Source organism: Calypte anna, chromosome 2, assembly GCF_003957555.1.
Source record: "Calypte anna isolate BGI_N300 chromosome 2, bCalAnn1_v1.p, whole genome shotgun sequence".
Taxonomy (NCBI): Eukaryota; Metazoa; Chordata; class Aves; order Apodiformes; family Trochilidae; genus Calypte; species Calypte anna.
Window position 1 is genome coordinate 27688371 of NC_044245.1, and position 22386 is coordinate 27710756.

General features: G+C 35.9%; 1 protein-coding gene across 1 annotated transcript in view; it reads right to left on the bottom strand.

The window, feature by feature from the left end:
- THSD7A (thrombospondin type 1 domain containing 7A) overlaps positions 1-22065 on the bottom strand; it is a 188824-nt gene extending 166759 nt beyond the window's left edge. The window contains exon 1 of the mRNA XM_030444929.1: positions 21897-22065. Coding sequence (XP_030300789.1) covers positions 21897-22053 — 157 coding nt within the window. The 5' untranslated portion in view covers positions 22054-22065. The remainder of the gene's footprint in view (positions 1-21896) is intronic.
- Positions 22066-22386: the final 321 nt, after the last annotated feature.

Sequence of the window (22386 nt, forward strand, 5' to 3'; positions counted from 1 at the left end):
AAAAAAAAAAAAAAAAAAAAAAAAAAAAAGTTACAGGTAATGTTCAGCATATAGTTTTATTGGTGATAGAGGAGCAATTCTGCATCACCAGTTTTGTGGTGCTTATGATTCTGGCCCTGCACCCTCCAGGCTCAAGCAATCAGAGTATTTATGACTGGATTGGTCTCTGACCCAGATACAGTACTGATTACTGAAGCTTCCTTTCATTTGGCAGGCCTAATTCTGACCTACTGAGCTAATAATTTTGCTGATAGGTACTACATAACCAGACAGGTCACACAGTCTCTTTAACCCAGCTTTTAACAAGCTCATAAGGAAACTTCAATCAAGTCACACTACGCACTCGGTAAAAAAACGTGTGTGTGCACTGGACTGATGACTCTGGTCCTTTGAAGTGAGTGAAGATAAAAGTAAAACATGCTAAAACACAGGCTAAAGAGTCTTGTGTTTATGCATGTCGCACTATTGACCAAGATAAGGACATGTCTTGAAGTAGCTATATTTCCACCTCCAGGGTATTTCATAGAGGTCAATTTAGGACAATCCAGAGACTCAAATTCGTAACTATGTAAGTATAGCCCTTGTCTACCATAGTCATCAGTGCTACAAGAAACACACTCTGAATTTACCTAATTAATTAATTACTTGTATTGGATTACCACACTGATTTGAAGTAATTCAGCATCCCCAGTTACTGTTTCAACAGACCAACTTCTAAAGGCCACGTAACTTGGGTATCTAGGGTGAAGAGCTGTGAATACTCTCATGTTAGGACGGACTGGGTCTCTCACACAACTCTGAAATGATGTTTGCATCAATTTGAATGTTGGCATCACTATTCTACCAATAGCCACATAGCCATGGTTAGGACTAGAAAAGAGCTAAATCTAAACATAATTAAAAAAAAATCTCCAATTGCATCAAACTGAAATAAAATAAAAAGGGTGAAAGTAACACAAAATGTGGTGAAGAAGCAAAAAAGATCCTATACAATATCCTAAGTAAATACTGAACTCCTATGCACTCTGTCAGCAGGCATGTCATGGAATGCTATCAATGCAGTTAGGTCAACAGTGAAAGCACTAGAGAACAAAATCACCTCTTGCTAAATTATCTCTTGCTTCAAGATTTAGACTTCAAGATTTAGAATAATTAATCAGAAAATATTCTTCATGTATTAAATCAATGTATGTTGAAGAAAAGCATGCAGATTGATTGCTCTTTATTTCTCATTGATCCTTTTGGGAGGTTGTTCACACCACTTGAATGTGCTAAGTTCTGCAACAGCAGACACTCTTAGGAAAATAGTCTGTGAAAATTATTCTAAATATAACATTTTAATAGATCCATTTCTAGCAATTTTCCCTAAAGAGAAGAATTTGTCTCTTGCTCTATGAAATATATATTGTATTGTATACTAAAGGTCCCACACAACTTATGATAAAATAATACTGTATCTCCTGTGAAAATTCTTCAAAAGCCTAAACCTTTTGTTTTGGCTAGTACTTACAGTCTGGGTGCCACTCTTTAAACAGTCTTCCACACCACTGGTTCATGTCCATCAGACTCACTGATACTGGAGTCAGGCACTTGATTAAATCATTTAAGTTTACCTCTGAAAAAGAGCACTAGATTTAAGCAATCTTAAATCAGGCTCTTTGACCTTTTTCTTATTACTAGTGCCCACTCAACCTTTTCAAGATGAATGGTGGATATCTTTGTCCAAGATGGTTTATTCAGCAATCACCATATTTCCTATAAGTTAGATAAATTGAGCGGTCACTCAACAGGGAGAAAGGCCAACATCAATTGCAGCAAAGGTCAGTCAGTCCAGCTATCACATACTGTATTAAATTGTCATCAGATCCAAACAGCAATTTCATCAATAACCCATCTAACTAGAATGACTGTGAATATCTGAAACAGTCCAACCCCTCTACAGTGGGTGCAGAGTAGTTGAGGAGCTCACACGTCCCTCTAAGGCAGCAACAGCAAAGGCTACTGCAAAACACATGATAGTAAGGAAGGTTCCCCTCCACCAGTTTGGGGGAAAAGGGGAGGGAACTGGAGGATGGTAACAAGCTGATGTTACGAGACAGTCTTTTCCATAGCACTATGAACACCATCCCATATGCTACAGCCTAAGAGTACAAACCCTTTCATGAACCCTGGACTGGGACTTTTGTAGATAGTATCTTAGCAACTCAGTAAATGGAAGTGATACCCTGAGAAAAAATCAACAGGAAGGTGTTAATCTGTCATATCTGGTGGGACTTAATCACCCAGCATGCTGAGGTATTCAGCTTTCAAGTCTGGAATTTTGGATGCTCTTATATGTTCACTCTCTGAATATCCTACTCTTCCCATTCCTCTAAGTCACTGGTCAGTTCTGCTGATGCTGTTTTCACATCAAGTAAGATGCAATAGAAGAAAGATTTAATAGAAATTTAAAATAAATAAATATAATTACTATCCAGGTTCTGATACAGAAAACTAAACATAATCATTTTGATGCAGTTACTTCTAAACTCACAAGTGTTAAAAAAAGTCTTCATTTTTTATAATAACAAAGCATATATTAATATATAATTATATATAATATATATAATTATATTACATTATAAAATATATAATTATATAAAATATGGTAATACTACATATAATAATTCACTATTTTAATAAAATTTGAATGGTTCAGTAACTAAAAAAATATCCATAAGTATGACGAGTTCAAGCATGAATTGTTATTATAATTTAGTCATTTATATTACAAGGAAACACAATATGTGAAAACTGACTCCATAGAGGGAGCTAGTTATAATTTTTTTAAAGAAATACAATTGTGCAACTTCACATAAAAAAAGCAAGGTCAATGTGTTAAAAAAAAAAGGAACACCACGCTGCCCTTTTTTTTTTTCATGTAAGATTTGAAACATCTAACTGAAACTACACTTACTTTTAAACAATAGCCATACTTAGATCCATTTCATATTTCCAAATAAATCATAATCTAATTTTCAGGCAATCCACACTGAAAACAAATATGAAAGTGAATGCCTGGGCATTTACAGATGAAATCTATGCTGTCTACTTAGGAATCTGCAGAGTAACAGCTGGTGTTACATCCAATCAGGGAAGACAAGCTATACCATATGGCATATTTTTTCAATGCAGTTCAAAACTGAGTATCCAAAATGCCATAGTTAGGGGGAAGAAAAAGGGAGGTGAAATCTAAGCATTACTAATAATTATTCCACTCCATCACCAATAATTAGTCTACTCTGCTCTAAATTATTTAGCTTGATTCCTAGCTTGACCTCTCCACCTATGATATTAAGGATTAGTTGTTCAATTGGATAGTCACATTTAAGCAAAGCAAAATAATTTATCATACCCAAAATCAGAAAGGCTCATGTAAACTGTATTTTACATTTATGATGATGATTTTTAGAATCACTTTATTACTCTTTTTCTTTTTTTAAATTACATGAAACAAGGAATCATTCAAGAGAGTTATTCTTTAAAGCAATACTTCCAAGCAGGTACAGCCCGCCACCCATCTCTTGGAAACAACCAGAAGCTGAAGCTTTGCAGAAAGATGGATTACTTCAGGATAGACAAAAACTGACAACATAGAGGACTCTTTTTCCCCCTTCCAATTTACACTCAAAATCTGTGCTGATTAAATAAAAACTCATACTTGAAAGCATCATGGTACTAAAAATAAAACACTCAAAAATAACGGTTTGATGAGCAATATGTTAGCTTTTCTCTGTTACCTAGAAACTGTTCCTAACAAAAACACAAAATAGGATTTTTTAAAAACTGGCAGGAAGGAAGGTTACCCATCACTTTCAGAAAAGAAGCCACCTCTGAATGACGGATATTTGTATTTATAGAGATAATTATTTTATCTCTATATTCTGAGATTCAGTTGCAACAATCTGTCACCCAGTCCACTGAATTAATGGCAGAGTACTCTGACATGAAGAGAACATATTGTATGAAAACAACATGCTGATAAAGTAGCATTAATAGCTCTGTGGGTTTCACTTACCATTGTATTGACAGCTTTAACACATCTACTCCTTAAAATATATAAATATATAGATAGATAAACAAATTATTCTAATATAGTTTTGTGACACTGACAATATTTTTCTATAATATAGTTTTAGACCTTTTTTTTTTCAAATGCTTATAAGAATATTTATCTACATGCAATAAAAATACTACACAGTAGATAACTAAGTTGAAAATCCACATGGGAGACTCTTTATATATTTTTTAAAATAAATATTTCTGTTACCTTATTTTTTCTCAGGTGTTCATAAGGTTAACTAGAAATTAGCAGCTTCACCAAGTGGGGTGAATCCATCTGTCACCCTTTTAGTCCACAGTAAAGAATGAAACAGATAAACTCCAAACCTTCAGTTCAAGTTTGCTGATTAAAGATCAAGTCTATGGCCATCTGCTGAGTTACAATAATCTGTCAGGATGTCAGAAATCTTGACACTGGGAAACCGACAGTGAAGATCTTCCAGTGATGAAAACTACATTGGGTAGTTCTATACCATCCCTATAATGATGTAGGTATTTCCATGAGGCTACTCATACTTAATCAGCACAAGTATTCAAGAATATTCTAAAACATAAAAGCACCAGACCATGCTACTGAACTGTGTTTTTACAAGCACATTAGTAATAATAAAATAGAGTCCTTTGATCTGCAAATGAAGAAACTCTTAATCACACTGGCCTGGGCAGACATACTGTATGCCAAAATGCCTTATCCAATTTCTCATTTGTAAACAGAGTACAAAAATGTCTTTTTAGTTACTGTGAACAGATGGATGGCATTGCAACAGTCATAGAGCTGGAAGAATGGTCATAAAATCATTTTAGTTGGAAAAGGCTGTTAAGATCATCATGCTCAACTATTAACCTACCACTGCCAAGTCCACCACTAAACCATGTCCCTAAGCACTACATCTACATGTCTTTTAAATACCTCTAGGGATGGTGACTCAGCCACTTCCTTGGGCACCCTTTTCCTGTGCCTGATATTTGTCATATATCAATTTCATATTTTGATCAGCTGTATATCCTTGAAGTAGAAACAGTCTAGCTTCTCATACTAAGCTATAAGCTACTAAATCAGAAAAATAAAATTATCTTAAAACTTGAAAGAAGCAAAGACTAAGCAAGAATATCAAATAGTAATCAAAATAGAAATTACTAATTCATCAAAAGGCACTTCAAATGCATATAAAATTAAAATGGGCATTGTTTCTATGCTACTAGGAGCAACTTTTGTACCTTTAATGGTATGGAAGATTGATGCACTGCTATCAAGGCAGAGAAAAGCAGAACCTTAATAGCCTCTCCCACAAGCAGCTACCATGAAGTAAATTTCTGTTTGAAAGCTTTTCCATTAAACAGGTTTTAAAACAATATATTATTGTTTTGGTACTTTTCTTGAGACCCGTTAGTTTTAAACACACCTGACATTCTCAGCTTTGAAAGTGGAATAGTAATGATAAACTTGCTTTAAAAAAAAATCATTGTCTACAGTTGGGTCAACTATAGACAATTTCTTGTCTACAGTTTTCAAAATGACAGGTACTAGACTTGAAAAGCTTAACTCTTTGCAATCACAAGTAGTAAATAACTTTTTGCCTGTATTGCCTTGAAACTTACAATTATTTTTTCCCCAGCATTACTTGATCTCATACGTGTCAAGAATAGTCTAAGTATCATTTTCCATTACTTCAGTTCCATAGATTATAATAGTATCAGTAGATGCAAAAAAATAGACAAAAATTACTTGGGCACATAAACAAGAACCACTCTGAATAGGATCTTCAACCATCAAGTACAAGTGTATAGTAACCATAGGAACTAACAAAAATACATATTAAAACTTCCCCAACTGCTGACTGAAGAATACATCCATCATCACAACTGCAAAAGTCAAGGATTGTCAAAACAACCTATGTTAATCCATAAGTCATGTACCTGTATGTTTACCAAAACTGCTTGCTAAAACTAAAATGGTATTACACTCAGAATTGATTCTAAAAGGCACCCATATTTCTGGAGGATAAAGAAGGACTTTTTCTAAGAATTCTTCCAAAACAAGAGGAAACAAAGTGCTACCTAGCACAATTTCATTTTCTGCTTCCCATTTGTTTTAATTCAAGAGATTAGGTGTTATTTCTTAAGTAAAGCATAAATCCTAATCTATGTAAAAGCTAAGGATATTCTGAACAGGAAACATGATATACATTTTATACTTTTTTTTTAGAAAGCAGGTTTTAACATGGCTAGTTAAGCACTACAAAATCTACAATCACACTGGGCATTTTATTTTAATTTATATTGTATCAATGAAGGCAACTAAACCAAAATCCTTTAAATAAAATGGAAAAGAATTAAAGTTCATGAGCTTCTGAAAAGCTGCTCTACAGGCCACTCTGGCTGCTAGGTGTAATTCCAATGACGAAGGAAGGAGTAAAAGTTTAAGGATCCTTCCATGGTGGGAAAAAAACCCTACCACTGTGATGTATGTTAAAGTTTAACTGATATATCAAAGGACATCTTGGTGTACTGAGCTAAACAAAGCTTAATGTTTAAGAGGTTAATGCTACATAACACATATTAAACAAGAAAAGTGACTTTTTGCATAAAGTATGAATTCAAATGTCAAAAAGAAACACCAAGGAACTTCTTGGGGAGATTATTTCTCTCGTTTTTATATCAAACTAACAGGTGCCTGCATTGTAATCACAAGACTTCACTTTCTAGTTGGAAAAACCAACCAAAAACAAACAAAAAAACCAAGCAAACAAAACCCCCAAAACTAATATCTTCTAGTAAAATATCTTCCCTGTAAACATCTAAAAATTATGTCCAAGTGAAATACTGCAGGCTTTACTATCTCCTGATTCTTGTATTCAAGAACTGATGTTAAGCATATGTTGAAGCATTCCCTTGAGTCACAACATTAAAGTCATGGGAGATTAATAAGTATAAGGTTGGACACAGAAATTTTATTTTCTCTACAGAAAAATCTCACATGAATATACAATTATGTTCTGTATAGCAGGAGACTACATTTGCAATAAATGTTGTGCTGGCAAGATTTATATTTACCTCTTGCTTGACTGCGATAAGAAGGGAAAACTCATAGACTTATAAAATGGAATGGAATTAGGAAAAAAGAAAAAATTCCTGTGAAGGGATTGTATAGATGTGTGCCATATTTTGCTTATTAGGCTTACAGTAAAAGTTTCTCACTTCTTGTCAAGTAAGGAAAAAGGTGAGATCTCTTAATGACACATATTCAATGGTATCATGAGCACTATTTCTGACAAGGAGGCTCATAGCCTGGGAAGTGTCAGCAAACCCCTGACAGCATTATCAATTTCCTAATCTGGTATTTCAGATGATCCTCAATGATGAAAGGCTCTTAAGAAACATCATAAAATGTCTTCTGAAACACCAAATGTCTCTATTGAGGGCAGCTGAATATTAAAATTTAGTTTTGCATTGACATCATGGTGTGACTGATATTCGGGGCTTGTGAATTTCACTTCTAGAATATCATTAATGAAATCACCAGAATGTTTTTGTTTTTTTTTTAATGCATTAATACACCACAAAAAGGTGAACCACTATTTGTTGCTGCAGGTAGGAACCTATGGAAGCAAGAGCCAAGAGCACACGGTTGTTCTCTAGAATACTGATCAGTTATTGAACAGGCAGCTAATACAGACCCAGGTCATGGGGATAAACTTCTCATACAGCATCCATTAGTCCACCGAGATAGAAAAAGGCTAGGATTTGGAAAATCTAATACAAATCAGATGAGAAACTGGGATGGGGACCTAAAAACTATCATCTCTGCCAAAAAAACAGCAAAATGAAAAAAAAATCAGATGACAGATTTGAAAACACATTAAGACTTCAGTATATATAAAATGTTACTGTGTTTTTTTTAAAAAAAAAAAAAAAAAAAAAAAAAAAAAAAAAAAAAAAAGAGTCTAAATGCTACATTTCTCATCTATCTGTCCTGCACCTAATTCAAGACATTAAAGAAAAGGGTGCACAACGTAACAAAGTGGTACCATATTACTCTGTGGCATCTTGGCTACCAGAAGAAAAGGCTCTGCACTTGATTAATGCAGTGTTGTGGGGTTTTTTTCTGGCTTTTGGTACATGTGTGAGTTGTTTTGGTTTGCTGTTTTGTTTTTCTTAAAATAGGTTTCCCATGAAAACTCCCAACTTCTGTGTGCTTCACAGTTTTATTAAATAAGTGATAAACAGTCATCACAATAACTGGGAAGTATATATATATTTGGGCAATCATCACAACTCAGAAGAAAGTAATTCTCAACCTGAAGTAAGAAGATAGAAACTCCTTTAACCAACTAGAGTAACTATTACATAAATGGCAGACACTGTTCTGCTTGGTACAACCCTAATAGCTTGATTTATCAGGAAAGATTAGACTTCAGTAAGAGCAGTTCAGCTAAGTGATGGCTGAGGGGCATGAAAACTGACAAATTCTCTTCTTAAGAAATCCAGTAGTGAAGGGGAAAAGTACTGCAGAAAAAGGCAAACTAGCTATAAAATAGTGCAACACACAGACAGTGTAGTCGTTCAATTACAGTGATAGAAACCCTAGTGCTTCAAGTATTTACCATAAATGTAAAGTAGAGCTTGGGAAAGACATGGCAGATTGGGAAGAAAGAATGGGTAATTATTCAGCCTCATTAAATTTTTCATCAGAAGCAGCAAACTACTATAGTTTGAGCATTCCCTTTTTCATTAGAGTGCTTTTTAATATCTACATCCAACCAATTATGTTGAAGCTAATTCCCAGAATACTATGAAAATGTAGCTACTTTCTGAAGTTTTTCCAGATTAATGAACTGCATTATTTTTTCATTAGAAGCTGCAGTGTGCTCTGAGACATACAAAGTGGGGAACAAAAAACCACCTCGAACAGAACATATTCTCCAAAAAGCCCTTAGCTTTCTTAATGAGTTTCTATCTTCAGGGACCCCTCTTCATCTTTACTTTAAAAATTCAAAACCAAAAGCAATACCAGTACTTCAAACGGGCTCCTTGTTTATAACGACCAGCATCAAATTGGATGAATTCTCTGCTTTTTAGCTCCAGACACAGGTGAAGTAATTTAACACAAAAGTAAATTTTATTTTATTTTTTAATTGCCAGGCTATCTTTGTTGTTTTTCACACCAATTTTAATATTTGGACCTTTGTTGTGTTTTTTTCTAGATGTGCTATTCCTTAATCTGTTTTTCCTATCTTGCATAAATGACAAGAGCATTCAGAAGATTTAGCTAGTCTTAGCCAATGATCACTTGTTTTTTATTAAATACTTGCAAGGAAAAAAAAGTTTACAAAAAGGCAATATATTACTTGATTCATTATACGAAAAGCAGGGCATTGTAGTTTTTTATGCTTACTTAATATACTGTCTTTCCTTTCAAAATAACTCTCTCTGGTAACGTTTGAATAAAAAGTAAGGAATGTCTGTCTTAAATTTAAAAGAAACAGAAAAACTGAATTACATTAGCACTACAAGCACCACTGGACCAAAACCTTGCTTTGTTACTCTTTCTTTGATATACTATCTTTAAATAAGTTGCTCCTTTCCCTCGTGTCAAGTTCTCCTTATATCCATAGTTTGTTAATGAATGTCTGCCTCTAGGAGTGCTACTCATTGCTTTCAGGGGATTACATACAGATTAGATTATATTAGATTATATTTATAGTATAATAATAATATTGATAATAACATTTCTAGATAACAGTGTTTTACTTGCTGAGATAAACATCATCTTTAGAAAGTTATGGGTATGTAATGAAGATTGCTTTCAAGGTATTAAACCAGCAAGGTTATTAGTTCAGAAAACGTATATATGAATTTTTGCTAGAGGTGCATGAGCTACTTCAGAAGCAAATTATCTACCATCATCTCAATTGCTACAGCTTATAGCATAGCATCTTTAATAACCATAGCATCCTTAACCATAGCATCCTTTATTGTACCGTAACATTCTTATTAACAATAATGTAACTTACTCTCAGAGAGAGAGAGGTTCACTGTTTCATCTGTTTCTAGTCTAATAATACTATCATAGAAACACTGAGTCTTTTAGGTTGGAAAAGACCTTTAAGATCATCATGTCCAACTCCTAACCTAGCACTGCCAAGTCCACCACTCAACCATGGCCATAAATATCGAATCTACATGTCTTTTAAATAACTCTAAGAATAGTGATTTCTCACTGATATGAACACACCTATATTCCATTTCTTAAATGGAGAGTAAAGAAGACATTATATAAGAAAAAAACAAAAAACAAATTTTTTGAAAAACCTACTTCTGCATCGAAAAGGTAAAATATCTACTACAATTTTAGCCATTTTTTTTTTTTTTGTATCCTGATCCTTACAACACTCTCACTTTTTAGTTAAGAGAGAAATCAAGCAGTAAACTGATCAGGAGAAACAACAAAGCACAGTAACATAGGAAATTCAGTATTTTCAAAGGAACATGTTTACTATATAGAATCCTCAGAATAATGAAATCAACTTTTTGCAGAGTTAGGATAAGAAAAAGACACAAATGATGCTATTTCAAAACCCAAGTTGTCTTATATCCATACAACAAACCCATTAAATTTTAAGTTATTTCCATCACACATTATTGATAAAATACCACACATCTATACCATGAAAAATTAACCAAGTCTCAGTTATAGTCAGGTTCTTCATCTTCATTTATTCCATAAAGCTTTCAAAATGTATTTAAGGGAAAATTAAATACTTACCACTAGTAGCAATGTAAATCACCTAAATAAATCTATCATAGTAGGCACTTTGCAGAGTTTCAGAGAACTCACTTTTGTGCAGCTTAGACTATAGACTTCTCCTGCAATTCCCTGTAAAGACATGGAAGTATAGTCTAGAAAATAACCTCACTAGTAGTACCCAAACTATTCCCAAGGTGCTGACACTCATATATCAAGCTGAAATATGGAAAGCCACAAGTCGTTCATCCATGTCAAGTTAAAGACAAATCTTCCTAGCGTGTTCAGTTGATTTATCATTCTCCTCTTCCTTTCATTATCTTCTTCATGGCACCAAGCACAGCTTACAGGAAGGAGCTGCTCTTTCCAGTGCTGCTGTCTTAAAAACAATGTTGACTGTGATTTTCACTTGGGGTTACCAAAAAAAGTGGTTTCCATGAGCCTTCAGAGTATGCCTTTTAAAAATAACAAGCTAAGCAGCAGTAGAAGCGATGCTGGAATTTATCAAATTAAATTAGTTACATATAAAAACACATATATTCATCTGTAATTAGATGTGACCACAAATTCAAGCTGTGCTGCTGTTTCAGTCAGACACAGAAGATGTAGATAACCTACTGTTAGACATATTTTAAGGTAGTGCCATGGGATCCATCCAGCATTGTGCATTAATGCCATCACCTATACATCACACATGCAAGCATGCACACACAGGTATATCTATTGTTAGAACTGTTGTATAAAAATAAGTTTCAGATAAATTCATTAGAAAATTCATGTTAGTTTAAAAAAATTATTTATCCATACAACTGTTGCCTTCTCTCATCCCCCTGAGTTTTTCAATCTCACACTCTTAAATACTCATATTCAACAGATGATGGATGCTGGTTGCTTGCCTCTTGCTTTTCATGACTGTATTCTCCATTCAGGTTAACTTCTTTCTTCCTACTTACTAAATACCCTAATCCCTTCCAGTACATCCATTTTTTGCTTGCATAGTGTCCTACAAGTGTGCTAAAGCATTGGTTTCTTGGGAGCTGTATAATAACTATATCAAAAATCACAAGTCTCAACATTTCTATTTTTTTGCACAGAGACCTGCAGAAAACTATACTCACCTTAACAGCACTGTACAGAAGAGGATACAGACTCACAATTTTACCACTGCAAACTACTTTCAGAGATGAAACTGGACTCAAGATCCAGATTCTAAACTGGATTATAGTTTGTTTTAGTTTGCTTTGTTTTGTTTTTAAGAAGATTTGATAGTTCCTATTGCAAGATGCAGCAGTCTTGCTCTAATGGTCTTCTCCACCTCTTCCTCTAATCAGGGCATTATTTTGACCAAAAAAATCACAAGCAAATCAAGTCAAGCAGGATAAAATGAGACAAAAATCAGCACAATGTACACTTGGTTTGAAGAGTAAATAGAAAGCTGTAAAATGAACAAAACTTTATGCAATGCAGGTGATCTTCTAGGACAAACAAGCATATTCCTATCCAACTCCTGTTCTGAGTTTTTCTACGTGGAAAGAGAAGAAGGGACAACCACCAAATAAGTGAATGTAGAAATTCTAAATAACAGAAATTTACCATGGAAAACATTCTCCCAAGAACAGATTTGGAACTATCACAGCCAATCCCAATTTCATGCTTTTTCATAACAGTTTTCCTATGAAAATAATTTTCTCCTTCACTATCCTCTAGTATAGCATCTCAGTATCTGCTAACTGAACTATTTTTGGCACTTGAAATTCTTTGAATCTTCTTTTAGAATACTAATAATGTATCTTTGTAAGCAGCATCTTTAACAAGTCTTAGTTATGTCATTTTGTATAAAGCTGTGGTACGTAGGAACACCAGCAACTGAAAAGAATTCAATTGTGCTAGGCACTGTAGAAACACAAATCATAATAGGACAATCTCTCTCTGTTCTTTTCTTTATTTCTCTAATGGCTTAGTGGTAAAGCAGCTATTCCCCAGCACACACAGGGAGTTATATCATTGTTCACTAATATAAACATTTCATTTTGCATAATAGAGGAGGTAGAAAGTAATAACATATCTCATTAAGAAATTTCTCATTGGTTTAGCAGATGTCATCAATCTTTAAAATGTTTAAGTATGTCTCATTACATCAGAAACCATTTCCAATTAATATACTCAAACTCACTCTATGCAATATAAACTGCCTACAGTTACCTATTATCTCTCCCCCCTCTCTCACTTTGAAAATACCTATGGAAAATTCTTACTAGCATCTGGACATCTGAAAGATTGCTGTATTTACAGCAACACCATCCACCAGGAAGCACACAAGAAACAACCACTTGCATCAGTCAATAAGGACTGCACTAAACCACCATTCCCCTGAATCCATAGAAACACACCTGGTTTTCCTCCTCTACCCCACAGACTAAAAACACCACAATAACCTTGACAGAAAATACAGAAAATCAATTTGGAAAAAAAACAACCAACCAAAAATAAAAAACAGCAACTGTGATCTACTGACAACTTCCAGAAATGTCAGCCACACCAAAATGCATAGTGCTAATTAATGCTGAGAATGTGCTGACTGCTACAATAAATGCCTGCTGGATTTTGTGTGAAATCCCACAGACTGATATGTTTAACACTCTACATCATTCATATGAAAGTGGTAAATAATGGGATTTCTAAGGGAGATTAATTTGTGCTGGTGGCAGCAAAATTGCTTACATTAACTTCTGATAGACTGAGATTTAATATCCAATACGTAGTTACTTTAATTGTGATCATTTAGGAAAGCATCTACCAAATAATGGGATTTTTAGGGTTTCTAGATAGATTCTTTCATTATTTTAGTAACTCCATATATTCTTATTGCCTCACTAAACAGAAACAGAGATAAAAAGAAGAAATCAATAAATAAAATGCCAAGTCAATGCTGCAGTTGTCTCCAGCTGTAGGCTCTTTCAGCCCATTGTCTACTCTGAGAATTCACACCAAACAACCAAATCTTCAGCTTCTGTCAGTCTGAATTTGAACAGATCTTTACCCACCTAAGGAACCCACCATGGTTTTTTCAGCTTTGCTAATCGAAGAAACTGAGATTTTTGACTATACATACAAACATACATAAAAGGGCTTCCCAGGGGAAAAAAAGAAAAAAACAAACAAACAAAAAAGACATACAAAAAGACATAGGTCATGAAAAAAGTCATGAATGCAAAAAAGAACCTGCAATAAACAGAATATATATGTGTAGTGTCCTTAATCCCAGGAATTACTTGCTCTGACACAGTACATAGTTTAATGTGCAATTTAACTTTTACCATGGCAAATAATACCTCATGATATAGATTACTACTTCATGACTACTAGCCTTTATATCATGGGAATTGGGATTTCTATTAAATCTGGAGTTACTGTGCTAAAATATACACACTTCTGACCCCTGAACAACTAGGCTGATGAACATGATAAAAGAAGACATCAACATCAAGTGGAGTTGGGATCTGTAAAGTTAAAACCTTGTCTATAAGATATTTATGAACTGATAAATTCAACACTGGAGCAGCCACCCTACAGAACAAAACAGACCATAGCTTTTGAGGTATTATTTTATTGCAGCATCCCTATAAACTGAGCAATTCAGCTGACCAAGTGCACTCCAAGGCACTTGCTAAAAATAACCCGAGACACTCTCAGCTACTGGTACAACACAACCAACTATCATTTTTTCCTCTTATTAGACTTCAAAATGCTACCCTACAGGTGAAGTCAACCATTAGCCCAGAGAATATGACTTTTTTATCTGAACTAGAGGCTCGTAGTATCAGCCACATTTTTCTCTATTTTCTTATTGCAGATATGGCAAAGTTACTGCGTAAGAAATTCAGTGGGACAACATTTTTCTCCAAACATTTAAATATTTACATTGATTTTGTTAAATAAGGACAGATTACTAAAACAACATTTATAAATAATTTCCTTAAAGAAACTGCTTTCTACATCTCCACCAAATGTTTTGTTGCCAAGCTGCACTAAAAACCTTTTGCATTAATCAAAAACTTCATATTTGCTTTGCACAATCTTTGTTGAATAAAAAAATCTGAAAGGATATTTTAGAAATGAGGTCAAAGAGTAAGAGTGATGAACATGCCTAATGAAAATTAATATTTTCTTATTCAAGACATAGATATGCAAGCCCCATTTGACTACATAGAAGTCAGATTTAACTGGAAGACAGGCAGTAAACAGTGTGGTTGCTTAAATTAATTCTTAGATTACAGAATGCAATAGAAGTGATAAATTTTAACTCTATTTAACATGAATTTATGCAGAGAGTATATAACCAACACTTAAACATATTCGTCCTGGAGGATTATTTATATTTTAATTCAATGAGGTAACAGTAAAGCATCTTTAGCACATTTTGCTTGAATAATTTTTATTATTTGAAAAGCTGAAGAGATGCAGTTTTTACTAACATTTCTTTTCTCTTTTTCTGTTATTGAAGACCTGAGAATAAGAAATGCAAATCTTGAAAAACACCTTTTACCTTCACATTTTTAAAATACTGACCTTTCTCAGTCCTCAAGGATGTGTGGCTACCAGCTCAAGTTCACCTCGCCATAACTAGAGCTCTATTTTTCCCTGAAGATGTCCTTATTTCCCTCTTTCATCATCAGATGTTAATTCCCTTCCTGTCAGTCAGATTTGCAGTTAAAACACCTTTTCTCACTTAGCATTTTCCCTACGTCTTCACATCTAATCCAACTCTTCAGATAATTTTTTCATAGTCTCTTTAACATTGGGAGTTTTCTATTTACTGACATAGATTTATCTAGTCTCAAGATGTGATTACTGCAAAAATTCTTTACTCCAGTTTTGGAAAAAAAATATAATATTAATAGTGACACAAAGGGAGAGCTTTTTGCCATATTATGGAACAACTTCCAAAAACACAAGGGTTGACACAACCCTTGAAAGGTATGTGTTTAATCAGAGGGCTGGTTAGGTAATTTCTCTCTCATCTTGTGATCAGTTCCTGTCAGTATGTATTTGGGCACATTTGGAAATACCTCATGGACTGCAGGTCCTAGCAAGGACTTCTGTCCCCCTTCAGCATTAATATGAGAAAGAAACACTCAGCTCTGTAAAAATAAGGATGGTCCCAGGGACATAGAATCATAGAATCGAATCACAGAATCATAGAATGGTTTGGGTTGGAAAAGACCTTAAAGATCATCTTGTTCCAAGCCTCCTTCCATAGGCAGGGATACCTCCCATTGGACCAGTTTGCTCAAGGCTCCATCCAACCTGGCCTTGAACACTTCCAGGAATGGGGCAGCCACAACTTCTCTGGGCAACCTGTGCCAGTGTCTCACCACCCTCACATAACAAAAATATAGTGGTATTTTATCCAGTGATTTTGTGCTTGTTAGCCACCAGTTGTTAGATGAGGAACTTCAGATGAAGGGTTGGAAATCCTCTACTCTCCAATCCCACTTGTGGCACTAACAACTTATCAACAACAACTGAGGCCTTCGAATGTGTAAAACAGTAAAAATGGACATGATGAGTGATGTTACAGAGGCTGCATTTGTTCTATTTCATGGGTAAACAGGAAATCAAGAGGTTAAAAATCAGAGTGGTTTTGAGACCCAAGTTCTTATCCAGTAGTGAAGAAAGTGTGGTTAGAATCATAGAATCCTCTGGGTTGGAAGGGACTTCTGAGATCATCAAGTCCAACCCTTGATCCACTACTAGACCATGGCACTGAGTGCCACATCCAGTTTCTTTTTAAATATCTCCAGGGACGGAGAATCCACTACTTCCCTGGGCAGCCCATTCCAATGTATGATCACCCTCTCCGTAAAGAAATTCTTTCTAATATCCAACCTAAACCTCCCCTGGCACAACTTGAGACCATGGTTAAAAGATTCCAGAGTGACTAACAACTTGAAGCAACAGTAAGATTCATTCATTGGTTGCAAAACACCCAGCTACAGCTGTTTCAGAAGACCAAGCCTTGGTATCACACAGCTGCAGACAGCTCAAATAATTCAGCAGAACTACACCAATCTATCCTCCCGTGATGTAATCTGTAGTCTTTAATGGTAAAGGTATTGCCTCCTGGATTTCTTCTGAAGATTTTTATTCCAGAGCTATCAATTAAATGCTGAACCTTCTACTTCAGGAGTGAAATATGTATCACTTCTAACTGTCAGATGCATTAATTTTCAAGTGTGCTTGAACCTTTCTGAGTTTGTGTGGCTCTTCGGTAATTATATAAGTAACTATAGGCAGGTCTATACCCAAGTCTTACATCACATCACAGATCATCTTGTTGGTTGATTTAACAAAAACAAGCAAACCACAAGCTGGAAAAAAATAATGGAGAGTTCTGAGGTAGCAAGAAATGCTGACACTTAGTTCTGTACAGAAATGCTATATATATGTCCTGCATAATGAAACATATATGGGAGCTTTTATTTAAGAATCAACAATCCTCAGATTGTTTCCTGCAAATTTTACAGATGCAACAAAACCTTAGCCTATGCTGGGCAACATAAACAAGACTATGATCTGTTCCTGAATTTGAAATTTTCACATTAAAAATAAAAGAAACTGGACAATAACATTTAACAAAAGTTAACAAACAAGCAGTTTTTACTGCATTGTGGCACTCATGTTTCATTCTGTGTGTGCATGTGTCCGTATATGGACACATAAATATATTTTTATATAATATATAACCAATAAGGATTTCTAATACTTAGGGTAGAATATGAATGAGATTTAAAACATTTCAGAAACTCACAGAAATTCACAGAAATAGAACCTGAACCAAACTTCTCATGACAAATTAAATCAGTAGACTCAGAGACAGGAAGTTAATGATGAACAAATCAGGTCATTCAAAAATTTTTTCAACTTCAAAAGTCCAGTGCTCAGCAGTGTGTTCCCCTTACATCAATGGACTCACCCCCCATTAACATCACAGCTTTGGTTCTATGAATTGCTAAAAACTGCTGTTCTCTACCTCAAAACATCAAGCAAACAAGCACAATGACTCAGCTCTGGGAATCTAGCTGCTTCATCACTCTGCTGAGAAGAGACAGGTACGCTGCACAGATGGAGATAATTTATGTTAAGAAATCCAGATGGCTTTCCCAGTGACCACACAAAATGAACCAGCTGTGTATTCATGTCTGAAAAAGCACACACACCAGGCTTGCATGGTATAGAATATTTGGTGAGAGACCTAGTGTAAAGAGTAATAATTATGATCAACTGTGTTTGTCTAAATGCCATTCGAAACACTGAAGGTCCATGAAACGCACCCTAGTAGAAGTATAAATATGCAACACCAAATTGTCATTGTCACAAGAGACTGAAAAAGTTTTGAAAGCCAAAACTTCAGAGCAGTTTCAGTTGGGCAAGTAGAAACTACTTAGCGATGACATCCATATCACAGGGTGGTAAAGATTAGAAGGAGCCTCTGGAGATAATTTAGTTCAATCTCCCTGTTCAAAGAGGGTTGTTCACAACATTGTCCATCAAAGATATTTCAACCTCAAAATGGTTCATCTGAGTATTATAAACTCCTCAAATGTTTGTAATAGTAGGCATGAGGATGGTAGCAGACAAAAATCACAACCTCTGATGGGTTTTTATAGGTTGGAAGTAGAAAGTAGACTCATAGAATGGTTTGGGTTGGAAGGGACCTTAAAGATCATCTAGTTCCAAACCCCTGCATGGGAGGAGACATCTCCCATGGCATCAGGTTGCTCAAAGCCCCATCCCACCTGGCCTTGAACACTTCCAGGGAGGAAACCTCCATAGCCTTTCTGGGCAACCGGTTCTGGTATCTTACCACCCTCATAGTGAAGAATTTCCTTCTATTGTCTAGTCATCTAGTCAAAATCCCCCTTCTAGCTTTAAGCCATTACTCCTTGTTCTCTCACTACATGCCCTTGTGAAAAGTCCCTCACCAGCTTTCTTGTAGGCCTCCTTGAGGTACTGAAAGGGCACTAAGATCTCCCTGGAACCTCCTCTTCTCCAGGTTGTCTCAGCTTTCAGGCTGTCTTCACAGGAGAGGTGCTCCAGCCCTCTGATCATCTTTGTGGTCCTTCTCTGTACTCACCCAAATAGCCCTATGCCCTTCTTGTGATGGGGGCTCCAAAACCAGGCACAGTATTACAGGTGGGGTCTCACAAGAGCAGAGTAGGAGAATCACCTCCCTTTACCTGCTGGCCACATTTCTCTGGATGCAGCCCAAGATACATTCAGCTTTCTAATACACAAGTGCACATTTGTGGCTCATGTTGAGCTTCTCATATAACAACAGGCCCAAGTCCTTCTTCTCAGGGCTGTTTTCAATCCAATCTCATCCAACCTGTATTTGTGTTCGGGACCCACCCAGGTGCAGAACCTTGCATTTGGCCTTGTTGAATTGCATGCAGTTTGCACAAGCCTAAAATGCTAAGGTCAAACAATTATTATTTTGTAGGTGAAAGAATGCCCCAACTCAAACCTCATAACTGCTACAGATAATTGTCAAGAGCATCCTTAAGGAAACACAGAGCAGTAAACCAGGATAGAAGACATGGATTAGCATAGGCCAAGACAGTATTTCAAAAATATTTAGAAATAAAAACCAGACACATCTAAGTACTGAACAGCACCTAGGAAAGCTGACCCCAGACTAAGTTTGCTACAAAAAGAGCATGTTTCTCAAGAAATGGACATAACAGGTCCCAAAAGGCATATAATGAAGCCACTTTCCTTGACACAAACTGAAGCCATACATTCCTCTGAACTGCTTCCTTCACAGAAGGAAAAGCAAAATACCATTTAAGTTGGATGAACTCACTACTGTTCAGATTTATTATTTTCTCCAATGCTTTAGCTGAACTCTATACACCCTTCAGATCACTGGCCAGCAACTCTCCTACTTTACTTTCTAGAACCTCCAACAAATAGGAGGGGGGAAAACTGCAAAACAATAAATAGCTATGAAAAAAAACGTGCAAAAGTAGATGCACTCCCTTATTCACTGCATCTTGCCATTCAGTGTTTTGAAAGAGCCACACTGAATCGTTTCTCATCACTTTATAGTCAAGTCACCAATATTATTATATTAAAAACTGTACTGTTAACATGCTCATCTGATTGTTCTTTGAAAGCAAAACAGAGAAGAGAGGTCACAGAATAAAAGCTGAAGGGAAGAACTAGTTCTTCATCAGGCAATGTAATTAGATCATATCTGTTCTGAAAAAAAGTTCCTTAAGAACAGACTTTGCCAAGAAGGTAGAAAAGACAGAGAAAGTATAAGCTATCCCAGTTTCCTTCTTGCTGACATAACTGATGTGACTTCAGAGCACATGTACCACGTGCAAAGTAAGTTAAGAGCTAAGTTCAGAGCACGTTGATAGTTCACAGTAGTGTTAGTTAACTAAGGTGGTTGTTATACTCAATCTGTATTACTATTTTAACATTTTAAAATACAGTCCTCTAACTGTTAAATGGAGAGATAATGAAAAGGTGCAGATCTTATTCTACTGATGCTTAGCAACTCAGGGTAAGAGTAAAATGCTTAATGAAAACACTTGGGGTTTTTTTTTACTGCCCTTTTTTATGCACATGCATGAGTCTGTGCATGTACTTTATCTCTTCTTAAGTGTGTGCTGAACATTTACAAAGCTGAAACTGAAAACTAAGTTTTGAATTAATGGGTAAAAAGAAAAAAAAAGGGTCACTGTCATTATGGGACACATCTTTCAGTCCGAAGGGAAAGTTACAAATGATCTTCACTTCTTCAGAGTTGTGTTTCTAGCATTATTGGAAAGCTTGTCTTTTTGTTTAAATGAATTTCCTTTTAATCTCCTCCCTGAGCTGCTGGATAGATGGAGCCTCTTAAAAAATTCAGGATATCACTGTAATTGTAAATTGATCTGCTTCTGTGGCAGAAGACTGGGGACCTCCATCCGAAGTTGTTTTTTTGACAAATGATTAATTTGCACTCTCTCTTACTTCTATATTATCTTTTAATGGAAAAACAATTTTTAAACAAACCTAGTACTTTCTGGATTGCTGTATTCCTGGAAACATCTAGGAAATGTAGCCAGCTGCTGACACCAAGGCGAAATATTTGCTGGCTTGAAATCTTCGCATTTCCTAAAGGAGACTTTGACTCTATTTACAGGAATGAAAACTGTTTTAGACAACTAAAATGCACATATTCATCACTGCTAAAGTTCTGAATTAATGTAATATATTAATAGACATGTGGAAATTCCCCAGTGATTTTTAATGCAAATTTAAGGTTGGAACACTGTTATGACTATGCAATCTTTAAAACAGACACGTAACTCATTAGTATCAAAGCAGAGGAAATTATCTGTCTAGTGTGATGCTGAATCCACATACCCTGTTTGCCTTTGGCTCTTTGGTTATGAGATCTGGCATCACTTGGATTATTTCACCTAATCCATCATTAGCTTTCACATGTCCTATATACTGTGCAACAAACCTAAATTTAACAAACCCAACTCCCCATCGATTACCACACTGAATATATTACAGCGAGCACAAAGATTAGACATGCTGAATTACATCTTTCTTTGTGAAGTCAGTAGTTTTAGAACACTGTTAGCATTACTGCTCCAATTGTAAATGTTCCTTCCCACTGTGGACAGGTACTAATACCCTGACCTTTGCTATTTACATACAGCGTACAGCTGCTCAACAAAATTAAAAACCTCAGAAGACACAGAAAACACATAGGAGATCCCAGCAACTGTGCCAAAGAGTCACAAATGTGTTTTGTTAGTTTGTTGGGGTTTTTTTAATTGCCATACTTGCTTGGCTGGCAGAATCCTGGAAGATGACCTAATTTATGGGGTTTTTCCTTATATGCCTGCAAGTAAACATTAGACACTTAGATTTAACTTTCACTCTCCACGTACACAAAGGACACAAAAAGGTTATTAATTACAGCAACAACAAAAAAATTAAGACACAGCTGTTGTGTTAAGACAGCATCACGCTCACTTACCGGTCTTCCACAAATACACCGAGGAAGTTTGGAATTCACTTTGCGCACAAGTGTCCCAGATTCCCAGGAGCAGGAGGAAAACTCCCACGCAGCGGGCCGGCACACTGCAAACCCCTGGCCCACGGCAGAAAGCAGCTCTCTCCTGGCTCAACCCCATGCCTCCAGCAGCCTCCAAAACCTCCACGACCGCTCGACCGCCAAACCTTCTTCCGATGATATCCCCCGCTTCAGAATTCCTTCCTGGGGAGAAGGGTACTGGGAACCTCTCTCCCGCTATTGTGCATGGCAGTTGGGAAGGAAAAACTGTTTAGCACCAGGGAACAATAGAGTCCTTGCTCGCTCTTGCTGCTGCTGCTGCTGCAGTGGCTGCTTGCTAGAATGGTTGCTGCTCCACGCTCTTCCATTCAGTGCTTAGTAGGAGTTTTCCATCAGCTAAAAGCGAGACAGCTGTCCGCAGGGGGCTCCAGCTGACTGAGCAGGTTATCTGGCT